The sequence below is a fragment of the Bos taurus genome, chromosome 11 (genome assembly GCF_002263795.3).
Source record: "Bos taurus isolate L1 Dominette 01449 registration number 42190680 breed Hereford chromosome 11, ARS-UCD2.0, whole genome shotgun sequence".
Classification (NCBI taxonomy): domain Eukaryota; kingdom Metazoa; phylum Chordata; class Mammalia; order Artiodactyla; family Bovidae; genus Bos; species Bos taurus.
In genome coordinates, this window is record NC_037338.1 from 50,513,292 (window position 1) to 50,535,189 (window position 21,898).

Consider the following 21,898-nt stretch of genomic DNA (forward strand, 5'->3'; position numbering starts at 1 on the left):
GCACTGTGAAGGGCGCATGAATTTCTGCCTTGGATTTAATGTCATATTTTTGTCGGTTTGCTTGTTAGGAGCCCTCTCCCACTAATTTGTCTGGGAGTGGGGAAAAAAACAAAACAAAACAAAACAAAACACACATCAAACTGACAACTCATGACTCAGAAGAATTCCCTCACTGAATGAATTCCTGTCTTTTGCTTTTGGAGCTTCTGGATAGTGACAGTGAAAATCCAAAGACAAGTTTGGCCACCTCTTACTGAAGTTGGGAGAGAGGTAGCCTCTAGGCTCCCCTCCTTAGAATGTGGAGGTACTTATGACTTGCTGCCAAATGGAAATGTCCTGTTCCATATCCAGTTACTAATATTAGTAAAAATCTCACAATATCATCCTACCACGTGAAGAAGAAAGTTCCTATTTTTTAATAACTACCATTTATTGAAGGTTTACAAGGTATTAAAAACTTTACATACTAATACATTAACTGGTCATAACCCTATGATGAGTTAGGGAGTTTCATCCCCTTCTTAGTGAGAAAACCTTAGACCCAGAGGTCATATAGTCAGTGGCAGAGTTGGAATCCAGATCTGTCTGACTCCAAAATCAATCTGCATACAAAGATAAATGGTATAGATCATGTCTAATGCAGTAGCCTCTCATTAACGAGCTGTGGACTTGAGGTGGTGGTGTAGTTATTAGGAGGGTTGAAATATCTTTAGGAACATTAACCACTGTGGGTGAACTCAATAAACAATGTAAATGGTATTTCTCTTACATGTTAAGTCAGTAAATAATGAGTTCTCTCTTTGTCCCAGGCATTGTTCTAGGTGCTGGAGAGACATCAGTTTCAAAAAACAAAAACAAAAAACCCTTTCTTTGTGGAGATGAAAATTCATTAAAATCATACCAAAGTTATATATTTCATCATCATTCATTTTAGTAATTAAATGAAATAAAAATATAAGTATTATCATGTAAAACTTTGCTCTTTAAAATGAGTATTCTGGACCTATCTGGAAACCACTGGTAATATTTAAATGATAGCAAAGACATAATCCATTACATGAGGGAGGAATTTTGGATTCTGTCAAATCCAAGCAGGGACTTGCAATATCTGGGTCACAGAGCAAATACTGGGCAATCTCCAATGGGTAATCCCACTCCTACTTTATACGTATCTCTGTGTAAATTATGATGATTACTTTAAGTAAGTTAGGGTTATAATTTCATTGATGATAAAGATGAGGACTAACGATCAAGGTCAAAGGCAGGGAGGTGGGTTACTTTATTTCTTGCTAACCTTTTGACTCTAAGACTCTAGGAGGTCCCTTCTAAAGCTCTTACAGAGGAGTGAACGCTTTGTTCAAACAAGGCGAGGTCTCATTTGATCTAGAGCTTCCCTAATGGCTCAGATCCCAAGAAAGGCAATGCCAAAGAATGCTCAAACTACTGCACAATTGCACTCATCTCACACGCTAATAAAGTAATGCTCAAAATTCTCCAAGCCAGGCTTCAGCAATACATGAACCGTGAACTTCCAGATGTTCAAGCTGGTTTTAGGAAAGGCAGAGGAACCAGAGATCAAATTGCCAACATCTGCTGGATCATCGAAAAAGCAAGAGAGTTCCAGAAAACATCTATTTCTGCTTTATTGACCATGCCAAAGCCTTTGATTGTGCGGATCACAATAAACTGTGGAAAATTCTGAAAGAGATGGGAATACCAGACCACCTGACCTGCCTCTTGAGCAACCTGTATGCAGGTCAGGAAGCAACAGTTAGAACTGGACATGGAACAACAGACTGGTTCCAAATAAGAAAAGGAGTACATCAAGGCTGTATATTGTCACCCTGCTTATTTAACTTCTATGCAGAGTACATCATGAGAAACGCTGGGCTGGAGGAAGCACAAGCTGGAATCAAGATTGCCAGGGAGAAATATCAATAACCTCAGATATGCAGATGACACTACCCTTATTGCAGAAAGTGAAGAGGAACTAAAGAGCCTCTTGATGAAGGTGAAAGTGGAGAGTGAAAAAGTTGGCTTAAAGCCCAACATTGAGAAAACTAAGATCATGGCATCCAGTCCCATCACTTCATGGCAAATAGATGGGGAAACAGTGGAAACAGTGTCAGACTTTATTTTTTGGGCTCCAAAATCACTGCAGATGGTGATTGCAGCCATGAAATTAAAAGACGCATACTCCTTGGAAGGAAAGTTATGACCAACCTAGATAGCATATTAAAAAGCATAGATATTACTTTGTCAGCAAAGGTCCATCTAGTCAAGGCTATGGTTTTTCCAGTGGTCATGTATGGATGTGAGAGTTGGACTGTGAAGAAAGCTGAGCACCGAAGGATTGATGCTTTTGAGCTGTGGTGCTGGAGAAGACTCTTGAGAATTCCTTGGACTGCAAGGAGATCCAACCAGCCCATCCTAAAGGAGACCAGTCCTGGGTATTCATTGGAAGGACTGATGCTAAAGCTGAACTCCAGTACTTTGGCCACCTCATGCGAAGAGTTGGCTCATTGGAAAAGATTCTGATGCTGGGAGGGATTGGGGGCAGGAGGAGAGGGGGACGACAGAGGATGAGATGGCTGTATGGCATCACCTACTCGATGGGCATGAGTTTGGGTGAACTCTGGGAGTTGGTGATGGACAGGGAGGCCTGGCGTGCTGCGACTCATGGGGTCACAAAGAGTCGGACACGACTGAGTGACTGAACTGAACTGAATGGCTCAGATGGTAAAGAATGTGCCGGCAACGCCGGAGGCCTGGGTTTGATCCCTAGGATCGGGAAGATCCGCTGGAGAAGGAAATGGCTACCCATTCCAGTATTCTTGCCTGGAGAATCCCATGGGTTGGGGAGCCTGGTGGGCTACAGTCCATGGGGTCCTAAAGAGTCGAACACGACTGAGTCACTGAGTGACTAACACTCATTTGATCTTTAACTTCAGTCCTCCGGGATCTCCAGGGGAAGGCACTCTATAGGCTTCATAATAGCCTGTTTAACCAAAAGCTTCATATTCCAAGAAGTTAGGTGCCAGGAAGGTAGCGTTTGGTCTTTCTCGTCACATCCTCGTCTTCACTGCACGAGTTCAGATTCATCGATGGTCCTTGCAAGGGTATCACCCTCTCCATATGGTAGATGGGGAAATGAAGGAAGTCTGCACCTTGGCCTTGGAAGGGCCTTGAAAGGTTCTGCATTGCTCTTTGCAGCTCGCTTCACTGTTTCCTCACTCCTTTTGACACCGTGCCGGTGGTTTTGACTCCCCCTTTTCTCTTTCGCTTCCCTTTCCGCAGGCCCCCACCCAAACTTCCCACAAACTGCGGCCATTGAACTACATTTCACACAATGCCCCGCGCCGACCGGCATCGGTGGGGTGTCCCCTGAGCTGCCAGTTGTAATTATTGTCGGGCCAAAGCCACGTTTCCGGGGAAAAGCCAAGTTATTGGCCACTTTTCCGTTAAGAAGCCCTTTTCTTCTCTACCTGCGAGGACCAATGTTGGGTGAAGAGGCCTCTGTGGACGGAAATTCATACCGGCAAACGCTCTGGCCACCCGTTTCCTCCTCGCGCCTCGGCCCCCGCCAGGTTCCCCGGGGGCCTGGGAGTGTCATTGGCGGATGACCGCAGCCCTCGCTGCTGCCCGTGCCGCTGCGACCATGGCCTCTGGCAGCAGCGGCCTCGCCGCCGCCCGCCTCCTGTCCCGCGCCTTCCTCTGTGAGTCCGCCCGGGACTCTGTCCTCCAAGCCTCCGCGAGTTCCCGGCCTCATCTGGCCCGGCGCCCCGGTCCAGGCCGCGGCTGGGCCCTCCGGGGCGGGATCTCGGGGGAGGGCCCAAGCTTGGGACCCCCGGGGACGGAGGAAGCTTTACTCGATATGTGGGGCGGGGACCTGTTGGGCTGCTGGCGAGTGGGGAAGTAGAGCGACTCAGCCAGGATTCGGGTCTGGGAGACCTGCAGACGCGGTGTCTGGATCTTGCACGCCCTTGATCCTCCGGTGATGAGTGGGGGATGGGGGCGGCATTTGGACAGGTTCTCTAGGAAAGTGAGAAGTGACGTGGCCCAGGATGAAGTCTCTAGGAGGGTGAGTGGGTTGAGAAGTACGGGCAGGAAATCGGTAGGAAATTGGAGGGTCAAGCTGAGCCTTGTACAGGACGGTCCTATACTTTTAAATTGTCCTTTCCTTAGATTGTAAGGTGAATCTGCAGGAGGATGCATTTAGAGTCAGCACAGCCCAGAAAACTACAAGCTTAGTGTTGGCTAGGACCTTAACCAACTTACTTGTAGTGTCTCCGAGACCAGGCAGTTTGAATTCTTCAGTTCCTGAAAACTTAACACCCAAGATTACTAGTAACGCTGACGGTTGAAAATTCTTGCTATGTTCAAAGTCTCTGTGTTAGGTAGGTTGTGTAGGAAAAGACTTTGGAATCAGCCACATCAAGTTTGAAGTCTGCCTGGTTCTGTACAGTTTAGGTAATAACTCTGGGGGTTGTTTTTAAATCTGTTTCTCAATTTCTGTTCACATTCCATGAAATCATTACCATATTTTAATCAATCTGAAACACTGTCCCTTGTAAGATGTACTGCTGTTCTGTCTGCCACTAACAGTGGGAAATGATTGCTAATTAAAATTGTGACACACCATTAGTTGTCAGTTTCATCCTGGTTTAAGAAATGTAGAAAAAGAAAAATTGAAAAAAAAAAAAAAGTGCATCCTAAAAATGATGAAGTCCAGGATTCACCATGCAGAATACAGGGAACAATTTATGTAAAGCACCTTGGATGAAATAGATACTCAACCACAGTTAGTTTTTTTTCTACCTCCCCTTTTTTCTGCGTTGCTGCTAGTTCTGCTGCTGGTACTGAATATTGGATGAGATGATTCATTTCTTGAGAAAATTACATTTTAAAAGTGTAAAACAATGATTGTACACTCTGTTGCTACCCTTAGCTACCAGATCACCTGAGGACAGACTTTGGCAAATAGGAAGAAGTTGGGTTTCTTTGGAGAGTTTTCTGGAGATTTTTATTACATAATTTAAAGGATAATCAAGGATGTTTTAGGCAGAAAGAAAAAAGGAATTAGTTATATCCATGTCTTTCTTGCTTTTCTGAGTTTCTGAAAAATCCTTGCCTCAGATAGGTTTGCTGTCTTAGGAGCAGAGTCTATAGAAGAAAGTGTCTCAAAGATTAAGATCTTGAATCCACCCTTAGCAATACTTAATGATACTGTTCTCACAGAGCTTGAGCTTCTTTATTCTTTATTCCTAGTAAATACTTGGAAGTGGAATTGCTGGGTCACATGACAGTTCTGTTTTTAATATTTTAAGGAGCCTCATTTGTGTTTTCCATAGTGTCTGCACCAATAACCTGCCTAGGAAAGGCACACAAGGGTTCCCTTTCTCCAGATTCTCATCAATACTTATTGTTTTTTGTCTTTTTGGTGATAGCCACCCTGTAACAGGGTGAGGTGAAATCTCACTGTGGTTTTGATTTGTGTGTTTCTCAATTAGTGATGTTGAACACCTCTTCACGTTACCTGTTGGCCATCTGTATGTATTCTTTGGAAAAATGTATTCAAGAGCCAGTATTTTTTAACTTTAGAAGTAAGGCGTTTTGATGCCAAAAAGTGAACCGTACAGCCAAACTGGTCCCATTCCTTTGTTTGGCAAATATGGAAATAAATCCCAAATGTTTCCTCATCAGTATCAGAATGGGTACCAGAGCTCAGGTCTTCTGACTCTGCAGCATCCTTTCTACTACATGCATGCTGGATGATAGACTGAGCCTCCTTTTTGAAGTTCTGATTTTTCTTTTTCTTTGGCAACCTCACTGGTTTGTTGAGAAGGTTACTACTCTACCCAGAGGTGTCATCTGCCTTTTCCATGTATTTGCCAAGTTGTACAGTCCTGTTTCGGGAATAGGGAAGATATTTAGAAGTGTAGTTTGGAAAAGGGGACCCTCAACAGTAGTGTTTCTGATAACTAGTACCTGTTGTCATTGCATCTAAGAACCAAATCTTTATTTCAGAAATACAAAATGGCCTTGATCTAAATGTATCAATGTAGCCATGAGAAGGTGACTTGATTATCTGACCTCAAACTTGTTTTTCCGTAAAAACTTAGTTGGGGATATTAAAAGTAATTTCTCCAAATATAGGGGAAGAATATAATTTCACCAAAGGCAGGCATTTTGTTGCCATAACCCACATTTTTAAATGTTATATTAATAACATTCTTAAAATTGGGATGTCTTATAACTGATGGTATCTTACAGTAAATTGGCAGCATTTTCTTCACATTAGTTCTTAATAGCACTTCTTAAAATTGGTAGTGTTTTAGATTTGATGAAATATAGTACTTAGAGCCCATTATACTTCATCTGTAAGTGTGTACTAAATGAATATATAATTTCACATCTGAATAGTAGATTGGGGTTTAGAAGTAAGTGGCTGCTGAGCTACTCTGCTATACTTTAAGGCCCTATAGGTAGGGACCCCAATAGTCTGCATATTATAGATGCATAATACATATGATTAGTAACTATACATTTGTTAAAATCAGGAATACATACCTGAATAAATGAGCGAGCTACAAGAGCATAGTTTGAGAGAGCAGTTGGAGTGGGAGTATTTTCATGAATAGTCTCAGGCTACTGGTTAGGAGCACAGTACTGGTCACATAGCACCATCCGTGGTCACAGTCCTGTGTGGCAGCTGCTTTTGGCCACACTTGCATCCACACTGCGGCCATCTTGTGCATGGTGTAGTCATTCTGCAGGGAGAGGACTCGCATGTGGCTGGCTGATGCACATTTTTTTCAGATTACTTTGTCTCTTTCGTTCATAGCCTTTACTACAGTTGGCACTGCTGGGGTTTTGTGTTTCATTGTTTAATGTTTATATCTCAGGAAGCTTCATGTGGGCCTCAGTCTATCTTGTTACCCCAGAATCTCTAGTGTCTGGGAGAGAGCCTGGCACAATGAATATCTCAGTCTAGTCTTTTCATTCTATGTCAGTAATAAATAGCTAGTAGTGAAATCACACTTTCTCTACCCTAGTTATTATGCTGCATGCTCTCTATGTTAGAAAAGTAAAGAAAGTGAAGTCGCTCAGTCGTGTCCAACTCTTTGCGACCCCATGGACAGTAGCCTGCACCAGGCTTCTCTGTCCATGGGATTTTCTAGGCAAGAGTACTGGAGTGGGTTGCCATTTCCTTCTCCAGGGGATCTTCCCGACCCAGGGATCGAACCCAGGTCTCCCACATTGTAGACAGACGCTTTACTGTCTGAGCCACCAGGGAAGTCCTCTCTGTTTTATTATCTCATCTAATGCTCATGTTGCCTGTGAGGTGTGTAATGTTATCCCCCTTTTTACAGTATGGCTGCATCTTTAAAAATATTTCAGATGGTAGAAATTTACTAGTACATGTCTGCCTACTGAGTGTTTTATGTAGACATGGATTAGTATATTTACATATAAGCATATATAGGTTATGCATGAGAATGTAAAACCCTTCTGACTTATTTGATTTTAAAATATGAATTGTATGCTCTCTCTTTTTAGGAAATGATTGGCCTTTGTGCTCATGTAGGATGTGAACCCAGTTTAGGGAGGACCAGGCACTTCACTACCCAGTTTATAGGCATCATCTCCCATCAGCATCACAGCCTCGTGAGCAGCTGTTGTTGCACTTACAGAAGGGAAGACTGAGGCCAGGGGAGATCCAAAGACCTGCCTCAGGTCACCGAGTTGGTGAGCGGCAGGCCATAAATTCAAGCCCAGGCCTGTCTGTTCCTGGCTGTGCTTTGAGCTGCTCTAAGAGGCAGTCCCAAGGTTAGATTGGCCCATTTCTGAGAACCTGGAGAGAAGGTGACTCTACCACATTCCCTGGAGATGTCCCAAGGCCTTCACCACTGGGAAATTCTGCCTGGTGGCCGACTTCAGGCCCTCCTGCTGCCCTAATATTTAATTAAAAATACTCACTTCCATAATATTAGTTGGGTCATTATCTTCTCATAGGTTGCTTTATGATTTGTCTGTCGCCAGTTGTGTTTCTTGTTTATGGCCTTTGTCCATTTTTCTGTTGGGCTTTCGTCCCCTCCTTCCTGTTGGCCCCTGGGTTGCTCAGGTTGCTATGATCTTCCTCCTTGCCTGTCGCATGTTATGAAACCACTCTCCTGGTGGGTCATTGCGTTTAACTCTGCCCGTGCTATGTTTTGCTTTAGGTTTTTCTTTTCTCCTGTAGTGGAATAGTCAATCCTGTAGTGGAATAGTCAAGTTGTATTACATTACTGCTTCCTGGATTTCATTTGTTCAAAACAAAAAACAAAACAAACCTGGTTAGCATGGAATTTGTACTGGATTGTAGCAGCGTTGAGAACTGCTAGTAGTATTTAGGACTGGATTTTTTATACAAATTATTGGGAAACCAGTGCATGTACAAAAATAGATATAGGATTTCCCCCCTCTTTTCCTGGTAATGGATTGACATTTTTCTAGTTCACACAAAAAGAGATGGAACTTTTGATATTTAGTTCTGTATGTGTTTCTTTTCATAGATCCCATCTCTTGTCCCGAAATTCAAACATTTCCTGTATATGTGCTTTGTACAGCCCTGTACCATATGCCATGGGAGATGCCAGGTATAAGACATGGTCCTTATACTCATGGAATTTACAGTTAGAAGTTCTGAAGATATTTAGATGATATTAAAAGAAACTTGTGCGTGTGCGCAGTCACTCAGTCCTGTCCAACTCAGGCGTGTCCGACTCTTTGCGATCCAAGGATTGTAGCCTGTCAGGCTCCTCTGTCCATGGAGTTTTCCAGGCAAGAATACTGGAGTGGGTTGCCATTTCCTACTCCAGGGGCTCTTCCTGACTCAGAATTTGAACACGCATCTCCTGTTTCTCCTGCATTGGCAGGCGGATTCTTTACCACTGTGCTACCTGGGAAGCCCCAAAAGAAACGTAGCCAGATATAATTTTGCTCAGAAATAATGCGGTAAAGAAAGTAACAAGATGTGTGCACCCTTTAGCCTGCAGGTGTGGTGTTTATAATTAGACAGCACATGAAAGTATTTCGTTTCCATTCTTCTTAATCTCAGATCCCCTCCAAACACCCCATTGTATTCACAAGTCACAAATGTCATGTGAAAATTCAGATTCCTCACCACAGAACATTTTATTTAAATATGAACTTACATGAATCAATGCATGTGAAATTCTCAGGAGAATGAGCACATTGACTCATTGAAAGGTGAGAAATACTCGTCAGATGGTTTGACTAAAGTATGCCCTATGTTCTAGATTTATTTTTAGGAAATAGGGTACTATATTATAGAGATCAGGTTTGTATTTAAAACCAAAATATGATTAGGCCTCTTGAAGCAATGGACAAGACCATTGAAGATAGCAGAAATAGAATAAACTTAAAAAAAAAAAAAGTCATTATTTAGGACATTTGATTGAGAATTTGGATGGAGAAGAAATCAAGTAGGGAAAGAAAATGACCAGTCTGACAGGTTTAATATTTCTAGCAGCTAGTGGCTTGCACTCTCTGTCAGTCCAAATTAGAGAACTGTGGAATTGTTGGGAGGAAAGGTGAAGAGGTATAGTAGGGGTGAGGAAAAGGAGAAGCTGCTTGCCTTGGGGAGTCTGCAGCCTGTGATTCTGAGCTTGGGTTGTCTATGGTGGGGAAGAATTAGGAAAATGACATTGTTGTTGTTCAGTCCCTAAGTCATGTCTGACTCTTTTGCGATCCCATGGACTGTAGCCTGCCAGGATCATCTGTCCATGGGATTTCCCAGGTAAGAATACTGGAGTGGGTTCTCCAAGTTTCCTTCTCCAAGGAAAATGATGTATGCAACTTAAAATTTGCTGAGATTTACTAGGAATATAAGTGTATTTTGCATTATGTCCATCTGAATGCAAACAAATGGCAAAAGCAGAAGAATTTCCTTGATTCTCTGATGTCACCAGTGGTAAGATTTATCATTGATTTGATTATGATTCTGCCTTAAATAGAGCCGCCTGTCTTTACCTGTGGCTTGGGGTGGCGGAAGTCTGGGGTCCTCCTTACAACTGTGGCAGTTTTGTAAAAGGCCAGTGAAGGGGGCAGATTCGTCTTCTGTTTTCTCAAATTAAAAGGCGTTTCTAATGATTATGGAACATCATGGCTTGTTGGGCAACACAAGGTTTTCCTTTGAGTTTCATAAATCCTTGATTATTCTCACTTCCTCTCATTTCAGTATGAGTGATACCTTGTCTGGCATTTTACAGGTTTCTTGTTGGGGCAGATTGTGGTCAGAATTTCATTTCCTCATCTTTGAACATGTATTTTGGGGTTGGCTCAAAGGTGACGATAGTCTGTTGGTTCCAGCTTACCTGCAGCCTTGGTATCAGCTCATACAGTGGAAGGGGAGAGTTCATGTACCCACATGTACATGATAGATCGCCCAAGATCCACTTCTCTAGATGCTGTAGAATGATAGGGTCATCACATAGTCTGAGCAATACTAAATGGCTCCGAGGTTATCTGGGAGGTGAGCTGCTGTTCATCACACTTGCAGATGTAGTTTTTATAAGCACCAGAGATCTGGTGATGTAAATTCTTGGGCTCCATAAAGCTGATCTTAGAGATTTTGAGTAGAAGAAAAAGTAGGAGAGGGTAATGATCAGAGTTGTACTGATATTGAAGCTGTGCTTTACAAATGTAGGCTGACCTGTCCTTTCTCAAGGTGACAGGGCCACTCCTGCCACATGGAAGGAGAAGTGAACTGCCTTTGTTAAGGTGGAGTGTAAGAGTACTTGTGGAGGACAAAACTGTACCTTCAGAAAGCAAGTGTGGGCTCCAGATACCCTCATCTTATTTGCTCTTGGAATCAGATCTTGTACTTTTCCTCACTGAAAACTGACAGATGGGCTGTGTGTTCAATATTCCAGGAGTGGGAGGGACTGTTGGGCAAGTTCTGTCAGGCATAGCAGAGGGGAGGAAAGCTGTTCTATGAGTTTTGTGGTTCTGCGTCTCCAGCTGGGACAATGGGGAACCAAGGGCAATCACTGGTGAGGATGGGCTCTCACCAGTTCCTGTTCCCTGTCCTGGGTTCAGGTGCTTAGCTATGCTCACTGGGCCAGGACTGACCCTCAGCGCTCCCTCGGGCCCCTTGTTCAGCATAGTCTAGTCCAAGAATGCAGCTCATCTGTGTGCACACAGAATACTTCTCTCCGGGTTGGTCAGGGTGAATTCCAGGCCTCTCTCTTCCCTCGAGATACAGGGGACTCCAAAATTTAAAGTTGTTGGAAGCTGAGGTCAGTATGGGCTTCCCAGTTGGCTCAGTGGTAAAGAGTCTGCCTACTGATGCAGAGACACAGGTTTGATCCCTGGGTCAGGAAGATCCTCTGGAGGAGGGCATGGTAACCCACTCCAGTATTCTTGCCTGGGCAGTCCCTCGGACAGAGGAGCCTGGTGGGCTACATGTGAGATCAGTGAAGATGAATCAAGGGGTGCTCAAAGGGCCAGAGGCAGATCAGTTGTGGAATCTGAGGTCTGAGGGCTTAGGAGGATATGAGCTGTGATTCAGGACAAAAAGCATTGAGTGGACTCTGGACAAATTTATGATGAGATAGATGTCCTTTTCTAGACCTGACTTTCATGGGTTACCTCAGTGGTAGGTGTTAGCAATTCAAAAGGGCCAGGGTGGACCACGGAGACAGCATTTTGGGGCTCTGATGGGGATTTAGAAGATAGCCCACAATTTTTAATTCATCTGTGCTCTGCTTCCTGCTGATTTTTGAAATACAGGGAGCTGGCTCTGGGAGCTACTTAGGTTTCTCAGTTTCACTGAGGTGTAATTAACTCAGGTGAAAATAACTCAGGTGTTTTTTACATGTTTCTCCCTCATCTCCTTTTCCTATTTATTTTATTTTCCCAATTTCTTTTAGATGTGAGGTCTTGAATCTTACATCAGAAGAGACCAAATTTAAGTAATTTTTGGATTGTTTTAGACATGTTTTATTCTATGGAAGTGCAAGTCGCTCAATCTTGTCCTACTCTTTGCGACCCCATGGACTATACAGTCCATGGACTATACAGTCCATGGAATTCTCCAGGCTAGGATACTGGAGTGGATAGCCTTTCCTTCTCCAAGGTTCTTCCCAACCCAGGGATCGAACCCAGGTCTCCTGCATTGCAGGTGGTTTCTTTACCAGCTGAGCCACAAGGGAAGCCCTTATTCTATGACTTAACATTTAATGTTAATATTATTACCAGGAAATGAGTTGCAGAGTAGTTCTTAGTAGTTCTGACAAAGCTGGCCTGTTAGCTCATCTTTTGTTTAGAGATGTTGGGCTTGAAAATGGTGGGTCAAATAGGGAAAGCATATGGCTGTTTAGTAAAGAGTATTAGAGTGATACCTCATTTTTAATTTGAGGTATTTATCTGAGCACCAGATTTCTTTCTGAGGAATAAAAATTATAAACTTAACCTCTCTTCATTCAGAAAAAGCTACAAGATTGGGGTTCTCAGTAGAAAGGGGATTCTGAAGAACAGAACAGTGTCCCTTTTTTGTTTCTTTAATCAATTTTTATATTTAATATGTCTTATTTAAAAAGTGACATTGAAAGCTGCCACCGTCACGTGATAGTTCCTCTTTAGAGGATTTTTTTTGTGTCACTAGGTTAAGTCCGTAGTCCAAAAGTTTGGAAAAAATTGTAATGTGTCATATTTTCTTTACTTTTCAGTGCAACAGAATGGAATTCGGCATTGCTCTTATACAACTTCCAGGAAGCATCTCTATGTTGATAGAAATACGAAGATTATTTGCCAGGGTTTCACTGGTAAGCAGGTATGTTTATCAAGATTTTTGTTTTTTTAAATGTATATTAGAGATACAAAAACATTGAAGTATTATCCGTTTTGGGTTTTTTTTTTAATATCACAAAAGTCATAACACATGTTTGTAGCAGAAAGGGGAACACTACAGCAGTGGGATTGTATCTCAGGAGGGGGTTAAGTGCTATAGTCAAGTAAAAATTGTATTTGTTACCCCGAAAATCCCTCCCTAGGAGTATAGTATTTTGTTGGAAACCCACGTTTCCTTTCAGCAAGTATAACACAACTGATTTTTCTCCAACATTGGAACAGGTCACTGTTTCTTTAATTAAGCACTCAGTAAGGTAGATAGACATGAACTTGAGCAAACTCCGGGAGATAGTGGAGGACAGGGCAGCCAGGCATGCTGTAGTCCATGGGGTCACAAAGAGTCAGACGTGACTTAGCGACTGAACAACAACAACAAGGTAGATGGCTTGTGTTTAGGCCTTGCTGCCTCCCTATCCTCTGCATACATCATAGAATTTGCGTAAGTTTAAATATATCTGTGATGTGATTCCACAGTAAAGTGCGACCTAAGAATCTCCGTTCTCTCCTTCCTACCATTTTACTCCGCTGGAAGTATATCCTTCTAGATACTTTTCTTACTCATACAAAACACTTACATAATAAGCGTTCTACAGAGTTCATAGGATGTGCTCTCTTTCTCTGTGTTTATGTGTATGCTGCTGCTGCTAAGTCGCTTCAGTCGTGTCCGACTCTGTGTGACCCCATAGACAGCAGCCCACCAGGCTCCCCTGTCCCTGGGATTCTCCAGGCAAGAACACTGGAGTGGGTTGCCATGTCCTTCTCCAATGCATGAAAGGGAAAAGTGAAAGTGAAGTCGCTCAGTCGTGTCCAACTCTTAGCGACCCCATGGACTGCAGCCTACCAGGCTCCTCCGTCCATGGGATTCTCCAGGCAAGAGTACTGGAGTGGGGTGCCATTGCCTTCTCCGTTTATGTGTGTGTGTGTGTGTGTGTATTTAAAACATATTATATATATATAACATATAAAACATATTATATATATAAGTATATAATATATATCATACATATATGTCTGTTAAATAAATTCCTGAAAGTAAAATTGGGTGTCAAAGGTTCTGTATTTAAAATTGTAGCAGGTGCTACCAAGTTGCCCTTTAAAACATATGTACACATTTATAGTTCTACTATAGTAGATGCTCAGATTTTTTTTAAATATGAAGGAATGCTACCAAATTTATTAGAAGATAATCCCTAACCTTAACCCAAACTGTCCCTTCCTCAGTTATTAAGGGAGACATGGCAGAATAAAAGTGATGAATGATTTTTGTGTAATTTAAAGTTAATGATTTTTCTGTGATTAAAAGAACTATAATATTCATTCTGCAATATTTTGGTGATCTAGCATTGACAAGTTCATTCTGTAAAGACCAGATTGTAAACATTTTAGGCTTAGTAGGCCATGCAGTCTCTGTTACAACTACTCCATAGCATTGGAACAGCAAAACCAGCCACAGGTAATACGTCAGTGAGTGGACATGGTTGTATGCCAGGGAAGCTTAATTCACGAAACCAGTGGCTGGCCAGATCCCTCAGGCCATACTTTACCAACTCCTGATCTAGAGGAGGATACTCAAATATCCAAACTTCTATAACTTTTTTTTTTTAAGTACTTAAGAATTGCTTTAAACTTATCTCTTTTTTTTTTTGAAAAATGAATTTTGATTAGAAGTTGTTTCAGGTGAAATGTCGTTCTGCTTTTTGACTTTTCTGGGCACAGAAATGTGAATTGCAGTGGACCGTTCTTCTTTTTCTCCCATTCTTCTACTATTTTTAAAAATAGCCACTGCCAACGAAGAAAGAAACAACTAAAACCTTGAAATTTTGTTCATAGATAAAATTGGTTTGCTTATTCTGAGAGCCATATATTTTATGAATACCACTTCCACATACATACCTTCTAAAGAAAGTTGATGCTTCGTGCTCATGAAGTACAGTTTATCATTCTTCTGCCAATTAAAATCATATTCAGTCCCTTTTGGGGTATGTATTAATTTTATTAGCATATAATTAAATGTTTGATTAACCCAAATTCCACACATAAATTAATTATATAGAATGTTATTTTTCTATTTGCTAAGCTTTATATGACCCTTTGACATTTTACCTGGAGGAGGGCATGGCAACCATCTCCAGTATTCTTGCTGGGAGAATCCCCATGGACAGGGGAGCCTAGTGGGCTACAGTCCGTGGTGTTGCAAGTTGCAAAGAGTCAGACAAGGCTGAGCGACTAAACAGAGCACATGACATTTTAACGTCTGCCCTTTTTTAAAGAACCATTGTCTGTGCTGTAAGCACTGTTTGTAACTGTCTCTGCTTCTTAAATTAGATGATGATTGCCTAAATATTGAGATCCAAGGTTGGTTTCGGTGTCTTAGTTATCAGCAAATACATTGTTTCTCATTCACTGGGAGCCTTGTTTATTTGTTGGTTAAGTTTCTGCTTCTAGAGAATGATGAAGTCTGAAATTTAGAGTTTATCTCCATAGAAAATGTAAATCTTGTCTCATTAGTTCTTTTTTTTTTCCACTGTGCACATTATTGCACATATGAATGAAGAATATTTATATTTCAGAGCAGATTCCAACAATGCCGTTTTCCCAAGGGGTGATATTTCTTGTACTGGCTGTTATGAGCCACTAAAACTATTCTTATTTTAACCATACACTGGATGGTGATAATGAGAAAAGTAACGGAAACAAGGACATTAATAGGAAATGTCATCCCTGTTCAGCACTACATTAGGAATAAAAAGTGTGACTATTTAAATTTTTTTAGCAGGTAGTATTCTAGCACAGTGCTTCTTTAACTGTCTGGAGTGAAGGCCCAGTTTGGGTGTGTGTTTTTATTTCCACTTTATTGCAGAGCAGTACTTTTTACAAAATACAGTAAGTCATAGCAATGTCATATTGCTATAAAAATTTGCAGACATTTTCACTTATTTTTTTATTAGATTTTTCTCGTTTTTTTCTTTCTTCTTTTTTGTCATTATTTCCCCTTTTTGCATTTACCTCACTGCACACCCATAAGAGTCTACAGATAACACTTTGAATGGTACTGCTTTAACAAGAGCACTGGCCTGTGGTACTTTACAAAACTCCATCGTTGACTTTTAGATAAGTCAGTTAATGTGCTTGGGATTAGGTTTCCTGTTTTGAAGAATGAAGACTTTGAAATCAGGAAATTTCTGAAGGGTCTCTTAAAGCCCCAATTTTTATGCTTGTAACAGAACTTGAGTAGTTGAGTCAGCATTTTTTGGTCCTCATAGAATGGCTGCGAAGATCCATTCGGTTTTCAACAACTACTTACTGAGTGCCTACTGTATGTAACTGCTTTGGGTGCCATCTCTCAGTGAGCAAAGTAGATAGAAATCACTGCCTTTATGGAGTGGTGAGTAGAAGAGGGATGTGAGGACATCAGGGACTGAGGAACAGTGAGAAGGAGGTGTTCTTTTCCGATCAACACAAGGGAGTTTCTGATAACCAGCTAAATTTGAAAACAGATTGAAAAGAGACCTCCTATAAAAAACACACACACACACACAGAACAGTGATTTTGGCTCTGCAGAGACCTGTTTTGCTTCAAGGTTGAAAGCTGTGTTCAGAAAGTTGATGAGGATGCTTGGAAATATGGCATTCCTACCCTGTGGCTCAGTGGTAAAGAATCTTCCCAATGCAGGAGACGTGGGTATGATCCCTGGATTGTGAAGATTCCTGGAGAAGGGGATGATATCCCACTCCAGTATTCTTGCCTGGGAAATTCCATGGACAGAGGAGCCTGGTGTGCTATAGTCCATGGGGTTGCAAAAGAGTTGGACACAACTTAGTGACTGACTGAACAACAACAAACGACAGATACTTAACATATTTGTTTTTCTTTTCTAAGTTGCTGAAGATTGTCTTTAGGCTCCCTAGCCAGCCTTTTCTCACTAGTCTTGTGCTTTTCCTTCTCAGGGCACCTTTCATAGCCAGCAGGCACTGGAATATGGCACCAAACTAGTTGGAGGAACCACTCCAGGGAAAGGAGGCAAGACGCACCTGGGCTTACCAGTCTTTAACACTGTGAAGGAGGTAATTAATGGTACCTGAGTTTGGCAAGAAGAAAAAACCAAGGGAAGAGTTAGCACACCTTGGCTCAAGATCTTAACTGTGCCCCTTTTGGAAGAGTCACATGCCTTCTAAAATTCCAGTAACCTAGAGAAATTTGAACCATGGTAAAAACGAGTGGGTTCACTTTAGTCACGTAGGCTCAGGATGTTCTCTCCGCATTCTGGGTCACTTTTGCTTATAGGCGTACATCAGTTCTTCAGGGAAGAAGTGCCGTGGTTTGGCTTCTACCATTTCTTCTGGGCTGTTAGAAGTGCGCGTGTCAGCATCCACGCTCGACCCTGTCGCTCAGTGTTAGTGGGAGCTGTGCCAGGCACTGTGCCAGGTGCTTTATCTTCATGGCCTCATTCTAGCCTCACCAGAAGCCCCCAGGTAGGGACTGTTATCATCCCTATTTTAAAGACAAGGATACGACAGGTACAGAGGTTGAGGGTCCTGTAGATAGTGTCACAGCTGATCAGTGGCAGACTTAGCCTGGCTCAGAGTAACTAGTAGTGGGTGGTGTTCCTGTGTGGATTAGAGTCCAACGGGCAACTCACAGAGGCCTGGTCTCTCCCTCAGCTTGCTGATTTCTCAATACTTTTAGAATGACTTAAGCTAAACTTTGTTACAAGGCTAATACGTGCTTATGGTACAAAGTCAGATGATATGAAGGTATGTACAGTTAAGTTTTATATGGTGTTTTCCACTTCTTGGATATTGCTTTCATAGAGAACTTATTTCACCTCAGTGTATCCTCTTTCATTCTCTTTCTACACTTAGATGAATATATACAAAAATAATAGTATTATGAAAGAAGCCATTGTATATATTCTTGGCTATTTAATTTTTAAAAAATCAAAGAAATAAACTTAGTACTTGGGATTGATGTATTGAGGTTAATAAATAAAAATGTAGCACTCCCCCTCTTCTTAAATATACTTTTAAGGCATGTTTTAAAGAATTTCATTTTTTTTTTAAAGTACAAATTTATAGATTTACTATCTTTTTGGAATACTAACTTCAAATTGAGGTAATTTGAATTCTTAATGTAAATCAAGATAAAGGATAAAACAAATACTCAAATTTGGAATTTTCATTTTACTTTAAACTTGAAAATAGGGTATACTATATATCTGTATGTGTGTTTTGAGTGTATCATATTTTAGAGAGTAAAAAATTCATAAATTCTGTAGAATAATCATTTAAAGTTTTGCTTTGCATTTTTTAAAACTTCCTAGTTAAATTTGACTTTTGTCATGAGCCTTTTTTTTTGCTTTCCTTTAAAAAAAAAGTTTTTGTTCCTAGCAGTTCATTTATTATTCATTTTGATACAAATAGATATGGCTTTTGGAAGATAATGTAAGTTCTTTGACAGATGCGGTTTATTTCTCACCTGTTCTGCTCTTACAAAGAGATTTCTGAGTGAGTGCAATGGTTACCTTTCATGTAGTATTACTTGCCGACGCAGATTCTGTGGTCACAGTCCAGCTTCTCAAAGTCTTTGTATCCTTAAGAGGTAGGAACCCATGGGATATATTTTCCATAAAATACCTGCACATCTATGATCTCATTTCTGTTGGTTCCAACCTAGTTTTTTCCTTTGGTCCCCACTTCCCTGTTATCACCTTGAACAGTTTTTAAAAACAGTGATTTCAATTATTTTTAACCCTTAGCAAGTCAACATCCATTGACTTGTTCATCTGTCCCTGTCAAGATACCTCTCTTTATTAGGGGTGCAGTAGAGAAAGCTCCTCGGCCTCTGGAACATGGGCAGTTAGTTTGGGATGATTCTCAAACACACCATCTTTTACTTCTGCCCCTTCCAGCTGTACCTGTACTTTGTGTAACTTGGTATTTGTATCCATTTAAAATCTCATGGCATAGCCTTTTAAAATGTTTTGATTTATATCTTAATTAAGCTACATTTTGACCTTTATAGGGAGGTAGCCTGCTGTAGCTGAAAAGAACTGACGCTGTGGGATCAGATATACTTAGGTTTGAATCTTGGCTCTGCCACTTCTGAGCTCTGTGACCTCATGCAAGTTATTTAATATTTCTTGGCCTCTACATCTTGATTTGGAGATGGGGTAGTAAGCAGGCAGGGTTACATAGTCTTTCTCAGGGCCTCTCACAGAATAGGTGCTGCCTCTCTTGGAGAGTCAGAGACCCTGACCGTCTCTGTCTTCAAGGAGCTTCCGTTATAGAAGAGTCATGGACACATGTGCAAGTGGGTGGAAGGCTACATCTGTATTGATACATGTACAAAATATATAGAAGATCACAGAGAGAACAGTGGTCACATTGGTGATCTTTAAGTGCCTTGCATTGTGAGGGGCGATGTAGCATAGACTCGTAACCTTATATGACCGATTCTTGTTCTGTGGTTATTTATGCATGTGTATTTTAGTTCATTTCTAGTCAGCATGCATTAGAGTAAAAATTAGCAGCTAGGAATAAAACCACTTCATTTTGCTTCCTCTTGATAATATTTATTCTTTGATCTATTTTTATTTTTTTAATTTAAAAAATTTTATCTGTTTTGGCTGCATTGGGTCTTAGTCGCAGCCTGCGGACTCTGTGGTTTTGGTGCCTGGGCTCAGAGGTTGCGGCACACGGGCTTAGTTCTAGGCCCGTGGCATGTGGGATCTTAGTTCTCTGACCAGGGATTGAACCCGAGTCCCCTGCATTGGAAGGCAGATTCTTAACTACTGGGCCACCATAGAAGGTCCATGGTTTGATAATATTTTTAAAAACATGTTTGAGAGCTAAGTTCTGAGGTTTGGGGCTCACTAGTCCTTTTCTCCTGAGGAGATGCAGGGCCTTTCGTACTGAATGGGTAGTAAGTGCCTTGCAGAGGAACAGAAATAAACGTGGCCCAGGAATGAGGGGACCTAAATGCCAGTCAGTGCTTTCGTGTGTGCTGACATGCTGCCACATCGCTTGAAGGAAGGGGAGGTCACAGAACCTTCCAGTTTCGAGGGGTGTCCCATTGGGGCGGAGAGGAGGCCACACTTAACTCTGCTGTTTTCTCACAGCAGAGTGAACTAGTTAATGGGAAGAATGAAGACATTGAGTGTCTCCTGGTGATGTCTTTTCCTGATCCCATGATATCATTAAAACCATGGTATTGAGTTTGTTTTACAAAGTGTCTGACTGAACCTATAGTAAAGTGCTTTGTATTAATGTTTCAGGCCAAAGAACAGACTGGGGCGACAGCATCTGTCATTTATGTCCCTCCTCCCTTTGCTGCTGCTGCCATTGATGAAGCTATCGAGGCGGAAGTGTCCCTGGTCGTGTGCATCACCGAAGGTATCCCGCAGCAGGACATGGTGCGGGTCAAGCACAAACTGCTGCGACAGGGAAAGACCAGGCTGGTCGGGCCGAACTGCCCTGGAGTCATCAATGTGAGTGTACAAAACGAAACGAGCCCGATTTTAGCCTCTGAAGCCTAACTAACTTTGAGTCAGTCCAAGTATATTTGTGTGTATGATCTCGGAGTTAATATTTTTTTTCACTTTTCTGATACTGTGAATTACTTTCCTCTAGCCTGGAGAATGCAAAATTGGCATCATGCCTGGCCATATTCACAAGAAAGGAAGAGTCGGTGAGTATGTATTTCTTATAGATTAAAAAACAAAATTTCTTGCCCCTATGCTCAAAACTCCCCAAAGAGATTTGGTGGTACAAATCAAATTCACTTTAATTTATTCAACTTTAAGAGAGTTTACCTTGAAAGTTTTATAGTGAATTGATTCTGTGTCCTGAATTAATGTTTGAGGAACACTAACTCTACAGAATCAAGATATTTTTGGGTTTTTTTAAAAGATTCTTTTCCTTCTCAAGCACACTATGGATTCTTCCATGTATTTGCATGTATCCATAATTTTATCACTTAGTAATATTTTATTGAGTGATTATATCACAATTTATTTGTCCATTCTCCCATTGATGAACATTTCTGTTATTTCCAGGTTTGAGTCATTATGAATAAGGTTAAAGTAAACTTTTGTGTACAGGCCTTTTTGTGGGTACGTTTTCCTTTCTTTTGGGTAAAATGCCTACAGGTAGAATTGCTAAGTCATAGGGTCAAAGTATGTTCAACTTTTTAAGAAGTTACCAAATAGATCTGCAAAGTGACTGTGTTCTAAACTCCCACTATCAATGTGTGAGTGTTCCAGTCGCTCCGTACTTAGGCTTTATGGGCCCTGTGCTGAGTTGCCTTTCTGATCACTACCCTGCTTTCTGAGGGGCCCATAAACCTCAAAAACAACTAAGAGAAGTTTAGGAAAGTTCTGTAGACCTTGGTCCTCAAGATGGCCATAACACATTGATGAGGAAGTCCTCTGGGAGACTGCCTTTAACTTAAAGGACTTTTAAAAAAATCGCCTGAAAGAAATACATGACACTACAAGATTTTCAAGGAGGTAATGGAGAAAAGATGACTTTTTCTGTACTAACTATTCCTATTTTGATACCATTACTAATATTCTCAGAAGCCTCATTAACTTCCAGTCCTTAAGCTAAGTGTTTAGGAAAAGGAAGGAATTTTCAGTCCCTTGGGTGTTTCTGAATAGGACATCATGTAATATAAGAGCAGTGCAATAGTATAGTGGCTTTCTAGTTTGTGTTAATGATAACTAAAATTGTATAACAGCTTAAGCTAATTGAGTATAATTGTAGAAAGTGATTAGATTCCAAACTGATATTTAATGATGCAGCATTTTTGCATTTATGTTAGAATTTTTACTCTCAACCTCATGTGACATACTTGACTCCTACATCTTTTTACAATTTTTATTTTAATTAAACTTTTTATATTTAGATAATTATAAATTCACATGTAATCATAATACAGACAGATCTCTGTGTACCCTTTATTCACTGTCCCCCAATGATAACA

The 21,898-nt window shown here is 41.2% G+C and overlaps 1 protein-coding gene across 1 annotated transcript in view; it reads left to right on the top strand.

Moving 5' to 3' along the window:
* The first annotated feature begins 3,619 nt into the window (after positions 1-3,619).
* SUCLG1 (succinate-CoA ligase GDP/ADP-forming subunit alpha) overlaps positions 3,620-21,898 on the top strand; it is a 34,501-nt gene continuing 16,222 nt past the window's right edge. The window contains 5 exon segments of the mRNA NM_001035082.1: positions 3,620-3,716; positions 12,735-12,838; positions 16,864-16,980; positions 20,190-20,402; positions 20,545-20,602. Of these exon segments, the coding sequence (NP_001030254.1) occupies positions 3,620-3,716; positions 12,735-12,838; positions 16,864-16,980; positions 20,190-20,402; positions 20,545-20,602 (589 nt within the window).